Below are 19,256 nucleotides of genomic sequence, written 5' to 3'. Positions count from 1 at the left end.
AATAGGGGATGTTATTAATCATTCAGTATTGGAAACCATGTTAAACTAATCTGTGCGTCAATTATCTATGAAAAGATTAATATTTTTAAGATTTCTCCGGATGTGGAGTGCAAGTAATTTGTTTATAAGAAATTAAGTAAAAACTTAGCAATTTTTAAAGCATATTAAATCATTATTATTTATTTACGTAATTCAAAAAGTACTAGAAAGTTACATTTTATAAAAAAAATCATAAAATTTTCAGAAGAAGTGAGAATATAGAAAAAAATAAATGTCAATTAATTTATTATCAATATAGCAAGATCATCGTCATAGTAGGCATTAAACATTAGAATATACCAGAAAAGATCAATATCTCATTTTTAATTGATGAAATTAATTTTATCTAGTTGCTATAGCGAATTATTATTTCCGTACATATATAAGTGTTTACATTTTGTGTGTTCGTTTATTAAATTTTGTAAACTGTTTTATTTATTTCAAAATTATAATATCATCATCGTCATTTCAGCCGTAAGACGTCCACTGTTGGACATGGCCTCTCCCAGAGATTTCTTAACAGCTCGTTTGGAAGCGGCCTGCTACCAACTTCTTCCGATGACCTCAACAAGTTTTCACGTTCACTTTGTCAGTAAACGTCCTCTGCTGCACTTTCCAGGCTTTCGTGTTTTCCATTTAAAATCCATTTCAAGACCATAACGTCTATATTTTAAAAATAATGAAAAATGAATTAAACATTATAACATCTAAAACAAAGCATACAAAAGGGAAATAAACTGTCATATCATTACACTTTACACTTACATCGTGTAATGGCGGATTTTTTGGGTTGACTGACCGGAATTGCTGATAGATAACCAGAAGTAGTGTCGAAATCAAGACGATATTAAAAAAAAAAGATTTTTGTTATCAAAACTACTGCTCACCGCTTTATATTTTTTAAAGATATGTATAAAAGTGACTTTTTAGTTGTTGCATAGCCACTAGGTGGACCGACATAGTCAAAGCCGGAAGAAGCCGCTGGATACGGGCAGTGGAAGACCGATTATCGTGACGATCTTTGGCCATGCAGGAGGCGTCTATTCGCTGATATGATGATAATGTTGATGTCTAGCCATAAATGAATTTAAGAAAAACAAAATACTTTCATTTCTTTATGTATATTAGTAGATCACCTTCCGGTGTCTATATCAAGTACAGTCTTGCTAATTACTTTACTAGTAACTAACATATATAACAGTGACAGTAAGTAATATTGCATTGATTCGATCACTGTTCGTTCAACGAGGAAAAATTTGAGATCTTATTAAACAAGTTCTTTAACGAGTCCTAATCAGGACATGGAATTTATCTCATAGAGTAATTACACTTTTTTTCCATTTAATCGCCTACAGCTATTAGTTTTCTTTAAAATTAAATATATTTATTTCATTTCCAGAAAACACTCTAACTTAAGAACGCAAATTCGATTTGCACAGGATATATATTAAAATGATAAATCTTAATCAAGTAAAAGAAAATATAAAAGGGGTATGCTTAAAACCTCGTACATTTTTAATTTTCTAATACATAGTGGTAAAGATGAAATAATTAAAAAATGAAACAAAATATCAAAAATACTGCAGAAATAATGGAGACATTGTCTACCTTACTAATCATAATCTCGATACCCCTTATAATATCATACATTTACCTTTTTATCATACAAATTAACATATAAATATGATAATGATTTAAGATAGCAAGATCTTCGATTATCTATATATATATATATACATATACAAATAGTTCAAAATCATATCACTTTAGTTGCATTGAAATTAATTGTTCGCCGTCACTATGAAATCGCTAATCGTTTTCGCTTTGATTGTGAAGTGTCAGTATCTATATTTGTAACATATACTTTTCGATTGATATAAGCAAGTTTTTTTTCTATTAGTCATTGATCATCATTAAAATTATATTTATTCGTCTAGTATGTTCCGGCAACCCGATCTCCTTAGTTCCCGGGGATAACAGTCATTACGTAGAAGGAGTAAGTCGCTTCATATGGATGCCTGACGGTGATAATGTCCCTCATCTCGTTGATTTATATGATCAACCTAATGAAGATTTGTTAATGAAAAAAGACGGCAACGATAACCAATATTGGCTTTACACAAGGTTAATTTTAGACCCAATCAATTTATATATATATGGTGAGATTGAAGCAAGTTAAATATATAATTAATATAACAGTAAATACGTTTCTTTGCAGATTAAATCCAAATACAGAACAAATTATAACATTTGGAGACGAAGAATCTATCTGGAATTCGAATTACGATGGAAAAAAGCAGTTAAAAATCATTGTTCACGGTTGGAATAATAACGGAAATTCGGAAGTGAACAAACAAATCAGATCCGCCTTTCTTGATACACTCGACGCCAATGTCATTGTAGTTGATTGGAGACATCTTGCAAGCTCTAACTATATTTCAGCAACTAGAGGTGTTCCTAGTGTTGGAAGCCATCTGGGGGACTTTTTACAATGGCTCTTTGCGACAGCTGGAGGAGATTGGAATAAAGTGCACTTAGTTGGTTTTAGCTTGGGAGCTCATGTCGTCGGTAACGCCGGTCGAATAGTTGGAGGTCTAGTATCGCGTGTTACAGGTGAATAACAAACTAATTGTCTTTATCGTATATTGTTTCTACTCTTGGTACGCATACCTCGTCTTAGGAATGTACGAGCCGTAATTCACCACGGAATGAACATGAAACCCAATGCTAGAATACCTTGGTTTCCTCCTTTACCATTGCCCACGACTATACATCATTCACATAACTTTTGTCGTAGTCGTCGATTCAGCCCATATACGCCCACTACTAGCTATAGATCTCCCCCAGGGATATCTATTGGGGAATATACTATAACCGCCACGCTTAGCAGTCGGGTTGGCGAGTTGGCGAAAAGTGAGGTATTAGGGTACGCAAGGGTCGCTGCTGTCCGTTCTCTGTTATTAATGCATAAAGTATGAATTATATATAAGACTGTATCTTGGGAATCGCACAAGCGACCTATGGTCGCAAGGCTCATCCCTTCTTTGCTGGGCTACCATTACTCATAACTTTTGTGCCTACCAGAAACAGATTTTTGTCTTTAACAAACTGTTTACAGCTGGTCATAAGCTCTATAACTTATATAACTTATACAGATATAACTTATAATAAATTCCTTCAGTGTAATTTTCTTATTCTGATTCCTCCAAATTTTATAGTAGTTTTTCAGACATGTTACCTTGGAGTTATTTATCAGTTTAAATGTAACCGAAGCAAGTTTATATTTATTATTATGTCATTTAGATTTTAAAGGGCAGATTTATTGAAACAAGCTTGAGTATAAAATAAAGCTTACAATTTGAGTATTTTGTATAACTGATTTGATTAATTTTAAAAAGAAAAGGCCCTGTTTATATATTAAACCAATTATCGCCTTTGGTACAAATAATGGCTTGTTGCTGACCATAACGAAAAATCTCACTATGCCAGTAAATTCAGCTTCAGTTCCCTTACATCGTATAACCATCATAATAATCAGCATTTCATCTCTAGAACGTTCAATTCTGGGAATGGCTATCGCCCATAGATTTTCAAGAAAGTTGCAAGTAGTCTGCAACCAGAGTCTTTCGAAAATCCTGTCTATGTATTTACCGTAGTGCCCACACCAAAACCTTAGATACAAAAGCAAAACTGAAACTAAGATTGCCTACATTAATTTTTAAACGAATATATCACTGACTAAATTTACAGCTCTCGATCCAGCTGGTCCACTATGGCTCGGAAATTCTCACGCCTTGAATATAAGCGCCGGACAGTACGTCGAAGCTATTCACACGGACGGAGGACTTTTGGGCATGTCTGACCCTGTTGCCCACGCCGACTTTTATCCCAATCGCGGCAAAAACCCGCAGCCAGGGTGCTGGTTTAGCATCTGTTCCCACAGCCGCTCCTACCAATTATTCGCGTCGAGTGTTCGCACAGACCACTTCATCGGGCAAAAATGCATGAACCTCAATGAAGCGCACAAAAACCAATGCCATGGTTCTGAGTACAACATGGGGAATGGCATAATAACAAAGCGAGGGTAATACTTTTAAGGCAATAGTTATTGTTTCTTTTCCCATATAATAATTATTATTAATACCGTAAAAATCAAGAAAATATATCTTTCACACGGACAGTGAGTTAGTCTAGTTTTGACTAGTATAAAGCAAACGTCCAAAATTCCTTAAGACTTTTTCGGGTTTGACCTGTATTGATATCGATACCAAATAATTTTTATTAAAAAAAATCTTTTTTTTTTCAGATCTGGTTTATATAGTCTGTCGACTGGAAAAGAATGGCCTTTCTAATCGTTATTTATTTAATACAGAGTATGTAAATATTTCAAATTATGTTTGTATAAATTATTATTTATAATGGACGTTTTCAGTTTTATTAATTTCTTACCTTTACAATTACAATTACATGTGGAAAAAGCTTATACAATAAAAACTCTAATGTATTACTTCACCTTTATGAACCGTACAAAGAATGTAGACTTTAATTACAAACTTATCAAGCTAAACTTTTAAATTCGTTATAACAATGTGTCGTACTTTTGAACGAGCTTAATGAAAGTCACTAGAACCCATACATTAAGATGGAGTATAAAAGGTTCAGTAAATAGCAAGCTTTTAAATAATTTCTTTTAACGACAGCAGCAAACGTTTGGGTTTTAATATCGACTAATCTCGAGTAACCCCAAAATCCCTGCTGCGTTCGCTGTTGTGAGTTTTCGAGGTGCCGGAAGATGAATTCAAATAACAGGCCAATATCTGCAATTAGTTAACTATTAATGTGTAGAACATATTTTCGTTTTTAATTTGAAAATTGCATTAGATGACATAGTTTTGCAAATTTATAAAAAACTTTAAGTGTTCATACTTTGCTACAAATTTGCAATTTCCATGAAACACATTATATGAAAAACTAAAGAAAACACAGTTTTATACAAACTTTATTTATTTATTTGACCTGCCAAAAAAGATCGATGTAGGAAAACGAAATTTTATATAATTCAATTCCGCTTCTCAAATAAAACTTTTGATTGTGTAAATAAAGATAATTACTTCTATAGATAAACGCAAGCAAAAAATAGACGAATATTAAAAAGAGTCATCATGATTGCTGTTTTATATTTAATACCGTTGATATAATTGCAAATCAATATTTTCTAGAACGATTAACTAATTAGAATATGTTTAAAAATTATATTTGACATTACTCTCGTTAAACCAAAATGCTGAGTCATAATTGTTTTTTTTTAATAATAATAATAGTATTTTTTTCAGATCTAAAAACTTAACAAGATAATACTCGTATTGAAAGACTTCTTTCAATTTAAAGTATTCATTCGCGTCTTCTTGGATGGCATTGTCAATAATAATGCAATATTTAATCCATTATCATATAGTAACTATTTCCGGTCAACCTTTTTAATAACAAGAATATTAACGACACAATGTAGAGTACTGATTATCATTTAATAATTAGTGATAAACATTCATTTAGAGGACGTGGACAATTGATTTCCGTTCTTTCCATGTGATAACGCTTTATGTTGACTTTTGGTTGTAAACAAAACTATATTTTAAACAAAAACGTTCAATCTGTGGAAAGTAAGCTATTGCAAAGACTTATCAGATATTCTAGAGCCACTGCCATAAAACTTTATCCATTTGTCCACACTTATCTCTAAACAATGAGATTGTTTAAAGAATTAATAACTTTATAATCGTGATACACGTTAAATTTAAAAAAAAATAACAATATCTTTAAGTAATTTTTATAAGTTTTTGTGTTATATTTAGGTTTAAATTCTTATATAAAATAGTTACAAATACATTATAAATAAATAATAATAAATAATAATTTCTTTTTATTTCAGGAACCAACCAAATATGGGAAATATTTGTGATACAATTGTGATACATATTATTATTTAAATTATTATCAGAATTATAATTATAATTAAAATAAAAGTAGGTCTAGTTCTAGTTAAAATTATTTATACAATAAATATAATAAACTCGTAACGACTAGTTTTTGCTACCAAAAATTTGAAAAATACTTCATAATTTATTTAATTTATTAATTCATAATTTACATGTGTACAAAAATAGAACAATCTTAGCTCTACAAGATATCTTAGCCCTTCCTTTTCCTAGTTTTAAATCTAAAACTAAAATGATATTATGTAATAGATCTTTTTAAAGCATTCAAGAGTTTTTGTTTGATGGAAATGCGTGGAACTTGGTTATTTAGATGATTGATATTATGATGTACACATAAATAATTATGAAATTTTATTTAAACCAGTGCATATGTTGAGTTTCTAGTCTGCTATTATCTGCAGATCATTCCGAGTCGATGTTAGCTTACCATTTAGAACCTTCAAATAATTGTCGATTCAAAACTGCATGTAAATATTAACATATTACATTAAAGTTTTTAAACTTGCTTTGTTTAAAACAACAAATTATTACTTACAAAGAGAAGGATAAGTCGTATTACAGAAATATAAATATCGAAATCTAATCCCATATACAATAAAATAAAATACAAATCAGGGAATACAACTAGAACAAAACTAGGTGAAATGCCCGTGTGAAGAGTCTCAAGACTACACAATTACAGAGAAGCTTATTGCATGAGTGTGTGGGATTGTGGTAAGCGTTATCTAGGAGCAAAAGTGTAAGGAAGTAACAATATTCGTGGATGTAACATATCTTTCCGCTATTATATATCTCACGATAGTAAATACAGACTAAAAAATTCACTATTTTTGAGCACTAACAATTCACAAAATGATAAGCTATCATTAGTTAGACCTGTCAATGTTACTAAAATGAACTTTAAAAATAGTTATAGTTTAAATATTAAGAAAATAATAATTATAGTTTAAATATTAAGAAAATAATCTCCCAAATTACGGCAAAAATGGTGATGATGATGAAGTAAAATATTTTAAATAAACCGACATTAAGATTAAGGTCTGAGACCAAAGTGTGTTATCAGTTATTACGGCAGTGAAAAGTGGTCTCTCACATCGGGTCTTATTGAAAAGCTAATAGTCACTTCGCGGGCTAAGGAGAAAGCTTTCTCATGGAAACTGAATCAAAAATAAGAAGTGACATAGATAAACAAAATTAACCAACAGTCCTGCGGATTGGCAAGTTCAAATAATAATCGGTAGGCCACATAGCACAAAAAATAGGTCACTGTGGCCTTAAGGTTTTAGACTGAAAACCACAGATCGGCAACCGAAACATAGGATGTCCATTCACAAGGTGAACGAACAGACAATTCATTTAAAGACGTCAAAGGACCCTGGTCACATATTACTTAAAATCGGTCCTTTTGGAAATCTATAGGGAGGTGAGGTAAAACTGACATGTACTTTTACTAAACTATGCTTAGATCGAATGATTGTCCCCTCTCTGTCAAAAAGCGTCTGTGGTTATCGATATATATAACTACAAACCTCGTAAGCCTTACACTCCTGTGTCACCCTGAAGTTTGTTTACTTCACACACAAACCATGACACGCATATATATTTTACATATAAACCCTCTACTTATCTTATCACGTTTCATTTTATCGGATTTTTTTCTTGCGTTTATATGGCTTATGTAAAATCCTTTACATATACCGTGCATAAACATGTTAAAATTTTCAAGTACGTCATTAAAAGTTATAAATTTTACGAATAATATTATTTGGTTTACACTATCTACATTAATTTAAGAGAATCACTTATAAATTGAGACTTATCTGTACCTCTAGAGCCATAAGGGTAGGGATTTGGTAGGGTTATTCCTGTAGCCGAATTGAAATTTTTCGGATTTACCGGAAATTTCACCCGCAGGGGAAGTAGTAACATACAAAGGGATTGGTTATAGATGTAAAAGCTTTAAGGGAGAGAATGTTTATAATAGGGCTTACAATACCGGAATCCCAAACGATTTTTGTCCTTTATTAAAAACCGGTATTTATGTAAAAATACCGGTATTTTGGTATTACATTAGTTAATGAAAATTGAATTTATGCACAGTATAAATCTAATTCAAATTGTACGAAAATTCAATCCTCGCTTGATGATTAAACGATTGATTATTTATGTTTTTTAAGAGCATACTTTAATAAACAAAACGCAAGATATTAATATTATTTCATAAATACTCTCAATTTAATTATATTTTTTGCTTCTTTTATTATATAATGCCATACGAGTCTGTTACATGTAAAATGTAACATACAATTTATTTTGTACTTATTTTATACTTTCAAGTTTTTTTGTACCTATCTACTGCTACTCTCTATGCAATAGAATAAATAATATCTACTCATTTCGGAACAATATTTATTGGATTTCATATGTTATTTGTTAACAGGTCAATATAACAACTGAGATAAATAAAAACATAACAAGTAAATTTTTATTAATAATACCGATGTCCCGGTATTTCAAATTTCAAATATCAAATACCAGTATTTAGATTTTAGTCGACAAAAAGTTTAATAGCTTTTACACTTATTTTTAATCACCGTGGGTAAAAAGATCACTCTAAAATGTTGCAATAATTTATTTTTTCTGCAGAATGCGACAAGCAAGTAATTTCTGACAGAAAAAAGTCTGCAGCGACAGACAGTAAATTAATTTTAGTAATAATTAATTTTGATTTGTAGTAACCCCAACTTTAAAAAAAACTATCTTTCTTACGCCATTGTATATTCGATATAAATTCCTGAACTCGTTGATATTGTGTAGCATTAATTAATTGAAAATAAGTAATCTATAAATTCAGCCCTTTAATACGTTTATAACCAAACATCTTGTAGGCAGTTTTTACCTAACGCATAATGAAACAAATTTAATTACTAAACAAAATTTAATGTTGAATTTACAATGTGATAGAGCAACATACAGAATTACATGAATATGCAATAACTTATAATGCCGATTTTCACATACAATTTGTTGAGCAATTTGCTATTGTAATATGCCAGGCGTTACTCAATTTTTACAATTCTAATGATATGTCGAAAATTATTTAATTTCAGTGTAATAATAATTTCTTTAAGTTTACCTCTTGACGTTTGTCACGAATGATGTTAGTAGCCCGCTAATTAGTGTTATCCATTTTAGATTAGATTTTTATATCGTTTAATCTAAATATTAAACATCTTTAAAGATAAAGCTTTAAGTATAAATAATTTGCAAATCCCCAATTATAATCGCAGCTGTCTTAGTCATGAAACTGTTTGTCGCTTTCTTCTCTGTTATAGCGCGTCAGTGTCAAAGTTATTTGTAACATTTCGAGCAAAACTTTATTTATTCCTATATTCTTCTAATATTTATTTTCTATTTCAGTTTGCGCTGGCGCGGCTGTGCCTCCTGTTCCTGAAGACAACAGCCACTACGTGGAAGGAGAAAGTCGCTACATTTGGATGCCTGATGGCGAGGGAGTGAACCATTTAGTAGACTTGCATGAACCGGTCGACGAGGAATTATTGAGAACTAGAAACGGAGCCAACAATCAATACTGGCTCTTTACTAGGTAAGACGTGACGGTATTTTTGTAAGCGAGATTTGTAATTCTTTTTTTGAATTTTACACTATAAAGAGTTATAAATTTTGTATTTACATATGAAGGATAAAATACTTGTTAAATTTTTCGCAAATGATATCATCGTTCTAACATTACAGGTCGAACCCAACTAACCGTCAAGTACTTAGAAACGGTGATGCAAACTCGGTTCGAAATTCAAACTACAGAGCAAACAGAGCATTGAAAGTGATCGTTCATGGTTGGAATAACAATGGGAACACCCAAATGAACCCACTCATTACGTCAGCCTTCCTTGCAGTCCAGGACGTTAATGTTATTGTTGTAGACTGGAGTGCCCTTGCGAACTCCAACTACAACACAGCCGTTAGAGGTGTTCCAGACGTTGGTCGCCAACTCGGCAATTTCTTGTCGTGGCTTATAAATAATATTGGAGGCAACTGGAACAACGTACACTTGATCGGCTTCAGTTTGGGAGCTCACGTGGTTGGCAATGCAGGCCGCGCAGCCAGCGGCACACCGTCTCGTGTAACTGGTCAGTATCTTTCATTTTAACATTCGATTTAAAACGCTAACATTGAATATAAATTTAACAATATGGATAATAATAGCTACATATATATAAAAATAAAATGAGAATTCATTACAATAATATATACATGATACGCAAAATCAATTCAACGAAGCTGCAAAAGCCGTAAAGGTTAACAATGTCGAAAATTAACAATTACGAAAACAAACTTTGTTATACATTTTGTACATTTTTCTTGAGCAAAATCCCTGACATCTCTACTAATTATATTTATTATTTTTAATGAAAATAAAAAATATACCGAAGGAAATCGTAAAATCTGCATATTTTACATCATGCAATCCATATAACCTTTATTTATACACGATGTGCATATTTTAAATATAAATAAATTACGATTTTATACATAGTGTCAAAAGTAAGTGCGTATTGAACAATTAATTTAATTCAAGTACTACTTATGTATTTACGTGCAATTCTAACAATAATACTTTTTTTATTTTTAGGGCTGGACCCAGCTGGGCCACAGTGGGGTGGTAACTCTAACGCCCTTAACCGTAACGCTGGTAGATATGTGGAATGTATTCACACAGACGGTCGTATTCTGGGAATTATGACCAACATCGGACACGCCGATTTTTACCCGAACGGTGGCAGGCATCCGCAACCTGGCTGTGCAGCCAACACATGCTCCCACGGACGTGCCCCTGAATTCTTTGCATCCACCGTCCGCACCAACCATCTAGTCGGCAGACGTTGCCCGAACGTTCACGAGGCCGAATTATCTACTTGCAACGGAGCTGAACTTCGTATGGGCAATGGAATCGTCAATAAATCAGGGTAATTACGAACACCCTTTGCTTTACCTATCATTTGCTTCATCTCAAATCTCTCCCTTTTTTTACACGCTCTTTACTCAAAACTTTCTATCCCATTATTGTAAAATAACTAGATCACCAAACGTATCGTAATTTTATAAGCATTTATTAATTAGATTTCTTTTTACAGAAGCGGCATTTACGCAGTCCGCACCGGCAGGGCCTGGCCGTTTTAAAATCAAAATGATCACGAGTATATTAAATAAAGGACTATGATTTTGTTATATATTGTTTTCATTAAAAATAAATTTCCTCACATTTTTTTTTATACACTGAACAACTATCAATTATAAAAATATCCAAAAATTAGAAAGAAAACAAAATCGCAAAAGTTTGGTAGCAAATGTTATTGACGAGAAGTGTATATGAAAATATGTACTTTACACCTTGTCGAGAGATAACACCGAAAGAGATGAAGAATTTTTTAAAATAGAATTTATAATATTAATATTTCTATGACAAATTATTGTACAGCTATATCCATTTATAATAATGATGTTAATTGACCTTGGTATTGCGTCATATTTCATATTTGATTATAATGTTTTTGTAACTATTGTTAATAGATATAGATAAAACATTTCAACTGCAGACTCGTGTCCGAACATATGTAACACTTTGGCGACGAACAGACCAAATAATTTTTTCATTGTAAATATTCGCAAAATTTGGTTAAGATTCATATTTACTTTAATAATTACCACATCTTTAATCAAATATACATCGTGATCATATTAGCCGATAGACGCCCACTGTAAGGCATAGGCTTTCCCCAAAGATCTTCACGATGATCGGACTTCGGCTGGTGGGAGGCCCCACGCCAAGTCTAAAGGCTTGTGATCACTACTTAAAAACTTTTTCAGCCGCAACGACCGTCGATTGCACAAAGGATTTGTTCCGTCCACACGCATTTCAGACGAGCAATATACAATGAAATTTTTAAAAATTCCTTTACGTTATTAAGAGTATTGTTTATACATAGTTTTCGATAAAAAAATTTATGGACCCTGTCATTCAAATCAAATGTCAGGGTATCACTTCCAGCTTGTCTTAGATTAATAACATAATTACCTATTTTTGCATAGTTTTACATTTTTTTAATTTTCATTTCATACATATTTTATTACTACTACTATACACTACTAAAAGATCAGGAGAAGAGCCTCGTAATCTTTCAAGTTCTTTAAGTATTAAAGCGTGGTAGCAGCTAACATACCCCTTTTAAAAGCCAAACACAGCACATATTACATTTTGATGTTTCCATTATCTTCTGTAATGTTTTATTCGTCTTGCTTCAGTCTTTAATCAAACATAGTGCTAAAGAGTATCGTAAAATGGTAAGTATTGTGATTGACTTTAATAAATGGTGCAATAATATTGTTCACAATTAATATACGTTAGTATGTTAGTGGCAATGATTGTAATCACTAAACAGTTCTAAACAGATATAAAATAAAAATATACTCTGTGTACACAATCATTTCCTTATTTTCGGTTCATGTTAATTCTGTTAACCTGGGAGCATTTACAGCTTCATTGGAACAGAGTTCACCGAGCAGAAGGGTCCGTGAACTTTGAAAGTTGAAACCGTGAAAGTTCCAGAAGATTTCTGATTCGTCATAACATTTATAGAATGGAGAGATTTTTTTCTCTTCTAGGAGGTTAAGTATGAATACATGTTTAATTAAATAAATGTCTACATAATCCTATATACGAGGGTGAATCAAAAAATTCTTGGAATCAATATTAAAAAATGCAAAGATTTAAATAATAATATTTTATTTTTCTACATAATCTCCCTCTAATGCAATGCATTTAGAATAACGCGTTTCTAACTTCCTTATTCCTTGTGAAAAAAAATATTTTCTTGACTCTCGAAAAAGTCCTCTACGGCAGCTATAACCGCGTCATTATCGTGAAATTTTGTTCCATGAATTTCCTCTTTTAATTTTGGAAATAAGTGAAAATCACTTGGGGCTAAGTCCGGAGAATATGGTGGGTGATCAAGGAGATTGAAGCCAGCACAGCGGATTGCGTTGAGCGCAACTTCCGATCGATGAGCAGGAGCGTTATCTTGAAGGAACAACACGCCCAACGACAGTTTTCCACGACGTTTTTCTTTAATCGCTTCACGCACTTTCGGGATTAAATTTGCATAATGGGGTCCAGTAATCGTCTGGCCTTTTGGCATGTAATCAATAAAAAGGATTCCTTCACTATCCCCGAACACAGAGGCAATAACTTTGCCAGCGGTAGAAGCAACTAGAAATTTCTTAATGGATGGAGAGGATGGTCGTTTCCAAGACATGCTTTGTCTTTTAGTTTCAGGATCAAAATGGTGGACCCACGTTTCATCCATGGTGACAAGACGACGGCAAAAATTATCCGAATCACGCTGGAACATTTCGAGATTACGCTTGGAAATTTCCAAACGTCGCTTTTTGTTTTCGTCGGTTAACATTCGTGGCACCCATCTTGCAGACACTTTTTTGAACCCCAGTGAATCAATTAAAATGGATTGAACGCTACCAAAAGATATCTTTAGGATCTCAGCTATATGTTTTATAGTCATTCTTCTGTCTTCCAAAACCAGATTCTCAACCTTTTTGACATTTTCTTCTGTAACGGAGGTTGAAGGCCGCCCAGAACGCGGGTCATCTTTACAGCTTGATCTACCTCTTTTAAATTCAGCCACCCAGTACGCAACCGTAGAATAGGGTACAGCATCACCCCCTTATGTCTGCTGAATGTCCAAAAAAATTTCCTTCGTAGACATTTTTTTCAAACTGAGATATTTTATCACCGCACGTAACGCACTTTTATCCATAATTTTGACTTTTTAGCAACTCGTTGCACAAAAAAATTTATTAATGCGAACGAACTGACAAAAACAAGTGACAGTCTGCATAAATATAGTGTGATAGACACTCTTTACTTTGAATATCGAACTTGATTCAAAAAGATTTCATATATATGCACTTCTAAGAACTTTTTGATTCACCCTGGTATGTATTAAAAGCATGTTTTGATAACACATAATGTATTTGGTGCATTTAAAATTTATATCCCTAGAGCAAAAGGAGAGTGATCCATAGATAATAGGTTTAATAAATGTTAATGAAATAATTTTACAACTGCTTACAGATAAACATTGTTAAGAAACCATCTATGTAAAATATCTATAATCCGAAAGTCACATTGTGACATTCACTAATTACTCCTTGTAATTTGGCTGTGAGAGGAGACTTGTTCTATTTGTAAAAACATCACAAGGCTAGTAAACTAATAATAATATCTTTAAAGATTCCATTGATATGCGTTCAAAATACATTAATCTGATAAGATTAGTGGCGACTTAAAATTTAGTATGTATTAGAAATCTGTTTGTAATCTTACAAAAAATTATAATTGATTTATGACTAGTTAACATTTAATAAAAAGACCACACTGATTGTTTTATTTTTATTCATATACGTGCACACATAGGCAGACGAATTTCGTTAAATAAATGAAAGAAAACCAAGAGGTATTGTTCACACCAAATTTTTTTTGTCGACGACCGTTATCGCTCTATGAAAATATTACACATTTTTATTATATTAGGATTGAAGAAACGATCAAAACTTACACACTGTAGTAGACATGTATCGTATTTTTTCTCATAAATCGTCATCTATATTTTCCAAATCGGTCGGAAATGCTGTTTACCAGTTGACATTTATCCTTTCACCATAGTTTACCACCAGCTGCACCAGTTAGGTTTTAGGCGGCAGTTCAATGAATACATCTAAATTTCTCTTACCTGAATCTTTTTTACAGTACTTTTGCTAACGTATTCTTCGTTTCGGACATTTACATTTAAGATTCCTCCGGAATTCCCCGAGCCTTCAAATGAGCAACAGGATGCAAGTTCTCTGAGGACCATACATTACAATACAAAATTTTATACAACAACACCAGATTATAAAGGACGGGGCGTATTATAAACCAAGATGTAAACGAAGCATTCATCTTGCGATTTCATGCATACAATATCATTATTTTATACAAGTTATTAAAAACATATGACGTCATGTTTACTAACTTGTGATTAGTTAAAAACATTTTTATCTGTGACTGACATTGATTTAATGACTAATATAGACGGGTAAATCAATCTTTATTATTTAAAAACATTCCATCCACATTTATTGCAGCAACTAGCTTTACAGCTTATGTACGCAATAGATAAATCCTACTTAAAAGACTTAATAATCCATAGGTTATCTGCGAAGTATTGTTTCTATATAATAAATAGTTATTTGTTCTTCTTGATAAGAAACGTGATGTATTGCACAAAAGGCGTGTAAACATTATGAAAACAGTTGTGTTATCACAAGCGGCATGAGATAAAATCCAAATCTTAATCAAAATGTTAGTAAATCAACAGAACATTTACACGGTTGTGTTTAGTGCCTTTATCGAAGAAAATGCTGTGGCGTCTAATATCGATTTCTTCACTAGGTATTTAAAATTTGCCATATAATTAGATAATATTATCTTAATAAAGTGTATAATGTAATATTATATATTATATAGCATGCTTATAAAAATAAAATTATGTTGAGGGAAGTACTGCTGGTAATCAGTTTTGTTATAAAATGTTGCTATGCCACAAGTAACTTTGATTAAATTAAGCCAATATTACTGATAAATACTTAAAAATTTCATAAAAATGTCACAATTTTTTTTTGATAAATTAATCTTTTTTAGCTGTTCCAAATTATTCGTGTACTTGAGCATATATAAAAGTATACGCTTATCACAAATAATTCAATGAAAAATAACAGAATTCTTAAAGAAAGTTAACACTTATTAAAGACTAATTATAATAAAATCTAAGATGAATATATTGATAAATGCAAGCATAAAAAAACAAACAAATTTAGCGCAATAGGGAGTCGTCAATTAGCATGTCAGTAAAAAAATGATTAAAAGATGATAACGATCATAATCCTACACAAACAGTCATTACTTGTATCGGAAGAACATTTGTGCATAGATATCTGAAACAAATTTATATATTTTATATGTATGGGAACCAATGCAGCCGGTAGACGCGGCGTGGGTAAACCCCACACAAGTTGACCAGCGATATAATCATGGTCACGAGAAGTCACTGGGTGCAAGCGCCCCACTAGGAGAACCGAAGAAATAGTCAAGATCGCCAGTAGTCAGAGGACGGGAGCAGTGAAGGACTGGTCATTGTAGCGATCTTTGGGGAAGGCCAATGCCTTGAAGCGGGCGTCTATTCGCTTAAATAAATGAAAGAATGAACGACAACTGCAATACATTCGCAAAACAAAATAACCAATAAAGTAAAAAATAATTTAATGTATCAAATATAGATACATAATGAATGCATAGGATATAAATGCATAGATAAAAATTATTAAATTTTAATTTACCACATAAAATATTTAGTTTTTTAACAGAATTTCGTTTTTTTTCTTTGATTGCTTTTTTTACAAATACTACGTGACAGCAATTTGAGTCTATTACCCCACTTTATTGTAATATCGCAAAAATATTTAACACCCATTGACAGAAAAACAAGAAAATACAATAAATATTAAGAATGACACATTCCAAATTTAAATGTTATATTGCTTTTTAAGCAGCAATATATTTATGACCGGAACAATATTAACAAACATTAATTTACTATGAAATATTACTATTTACTAACTATTTAATAATAAAGTCAAACACTAGTTTAAAAATATTTTTTTTTCACCAAAAATGTGTTGCGAAAATTTCAGTAATATCTTCTGCCAAAATACTGACCAATAATGATATAAAAACGGAACTTCATTTCATGTATCCCAGTAATGAAAATTGGATATTGGAAACATTTGAAAATGAACCGCTCGACAAAGATTACATTAGAAATTATGCTATTAATTCTAAAAACGCCTACTGGTTATATACACGGTAAATATTTTAAATTTTTTCGGCTTCTAGTTTAATCTATGTAATTGTAGAATAAAACTATTTAAACTTGAAGTAGTGAATAGATATTTTAATATCTATTCACCACTTAAAGTTTAGTTTAGTTTCTTATGTCAAAGGTTTAGTTTCTTAGTTTAGTTTCTTTACTTTTTTATGTCAAAGGCAAATACTGCAGTTTTTTTTTTGTTTACAGATCAAACCCTTCTGATGCACAAATCCTAGAGTTAGGAAAACATTCTAATATTTCCGATTCAAATTTCAATCCAGTCGCTGTAACCGTGTTTCTTGTTCACGGGTGGAATGGTCATGGGGGGAATAACATGAACTTATTATTGACTAAAGGTGATCGATGATTGATTAGAAATTACACATTATATATTAATTAATTACATATTACATATGATATCTTTAAAAATCGATTTTCGATAATACAATTTAATCGGATTATTACGCCGTACAGTTCTCCTTTCAATAATTAGCATGCCGCATTTAAAATAATTTTTTGTTATTTTAATAAAATGTTTTCAGCATTTTTATACGACGGTGACGTAAACCTCATAGTTGTTGATTGGAGTGATCTTGCCAACAGGAATTACATAACAGCAAAATCAGGAGTACCTGAAGTAGGAAAACATCTGGCACGTTTCATAGAATGGTTAATCACGTTAGGAAGTTCATATGATAGAATACACTTGATAGGCTTCAGTCTAGGAGCTCACATCATCGGTAATGCAGGTAGAGAAACTGGATCGCATGTGAAACGTATAACAGGTAAAAGAAAATATAAACTTTATTCAATTTAAATTATTTAATTAAAACTTTTTAACTATATATTACTAATGTTTACAATGATTTTTAGCTTTAGATCCCGGTGGCCCGTTGTGGAAAAATGACAAGAAGCGATTAGTTAAAACTGACGCGCGTTATGTTGAAGTAATCCACACAAATACGGCATTGTATGGCTACGAGGGACCTTGTGGCCATGCAGATTTTTATCCAAATGGAGGCTACAAAATGCCAGGATGCTTCCTCAATTACTGTTCACACAGTAGATCTTACGAATACATGGCAGCATCAGTAAAGTTTAATAACTTCTTGGCAAATGAATGCGAAAGTCTCCAAGACGCATTTGATGGCAACTGTCAAGGCGCTGTTTATCTAATGGGAAACAGCGATTTAACAAAAACAAGGTAATCTATATTGTTTTCGATTTACTTATTGTTGTCGAAAAATTAACATGATCCGTTAATATCATTTCAGATCTGGGATATTCAGGGTGAACACAGATAAAGTTACATAACTTCTGACATCTAATTTACAATTTATTATGTTGACTGCTTCATCTGGAAAACAAAAATATTAAAAATGTAATCATGAATATACTATATACTATCGTAACATACTCGTTATTATTCCAAAAATAGTAACATTGCTAAAATAATTTTTATACCGGATTTGTCTTAATCCATCGCCTCAAACACGGAGCTATGAGATTTGAATCGCTTTGTACTTTCCATTCTTGTCTAAAACTTATAAGTGTTGCAATTACTATTGTTACAGTACAACCCAATCCAGTGAACCATAAATATGATAAACGGTATAGATATGGAACCTCCCTGAAACGAATATATTTATAAGACAAAAACATTTTTTTTTACCTTACTAGTAGATGTACTCATACTCTACTAGCAATAGTAGTACTACTTGTCTAGGCAAGCCGGGCTTATTTACATGACGGTAAGACATTTGCTCGCCCATTGCCTTAAAATATGAGACACGTCTGATTAGCTTGTTAACTCACACTGACAATGGCTACTTCAAAGCCGAACACAGTAATAATAATAATTCACTGTTTTTGCGGCAGAAGTAAGCACTGCGACGGTACCCACCTAGATGGTAATTAGCTCAACGAATCGATTACTAATAATATAAATAAATATACAGGCGATGGTCATATATAAATGTCAAAACTTTAAAGATTTTACAGTTATAACTACAAATATTTTTACTATTGGAAACTTTGTATTACAAAATCTGGAGGGACAGATAGTAAACAATAATTAATTTAATTATGTAATAATCTGCACTTTGTAAACGCTTTTTCTTACTATGCTATCATTTCGTTATTTATTATTTCCGTTGATTTTTGAACACTGTATACAATACATTAATTGATAGCAAATGAGCTAAACATTCTAACAATG

General features: G+C 31.9%; 2 protein-coding genes across 2 annotated transcripts; both read left to right on the top strand.

The window, feature by feature from the left end:
* Window positions 1-1,813: 1,813 nt before the first annotated feature.
* LOC137926665 (uncharacterized) lies at window positions 1,814-18,450 on the top strand. Its single transcript, XM_068770336.1, has 10 exons — window positions 1,814-1,876; window positions 1,977-2,163; window positions 2,258-2,652; window positions 3,790-4,123; window positions 15,482-15,564; window positions 16,863-17,034; window positions 17,246-17,394; window positions 17,581-17,823; window positions 17,912-18,242; window positions 18,313-18,450. The coding sequence occupies exons 1-10, from the start codon at window positions 1,840-1,842 to the stop codon at window positions 18,350-18,352; spliced, it is 1,971 nt and encodes a 656-aa protein (XP_068626437.1). The 5' UTR covers window positions 1,814-1,839; the 3' UTR covers window positions 18,353-18,450.
* LOC137927066 (pancreatic triacylglycerol lipase-like) lies at window positions 9,336-11,272 on the top strand. Its single transcript, XM_068770855.1, has 5 exons — window positions 9,336-9,373; window positions 9,456-9,642; window positions 9,792-10,186; window positions 10,690-11,023; window positions 11,192-11,272. The coding sequence occupies exons 1-5, from the start codon at window positions 9,337-9,339 to the stop codon at window positions 11,235-11,237; spliced, it is 999 nt and encodes a 332-aa protein (XP_068626956.1). The 5' UTR covers window position 9,336; the 3' UTR covers window positions 11,238-11,272.
* Window positions 18,451-19,256: the final 806 nt, after the last annotated feature.

This window comes from Battus philenor, unplaced genomic scaffold (assembly GCF_028537555.1).
Source record: "Battus philenor isolate CCGP_79_NKW_IND1 unplaced genomic scaffold, ilBatPhil1.0.hap1 SCAF_3, whole genome shotgun sequence".
Taxonomy (NCBI): Eukaryota; Metazoa; Arthropoda; class Insecta; order Lepidoptera; family Papilionidae; genus Battus; species Battus philenor.
The sequence above is the reverse complement of the archived record's forward strand: the minus strand, read 5'-3'. Positions and strand labels throughout refer to the sequence as shown.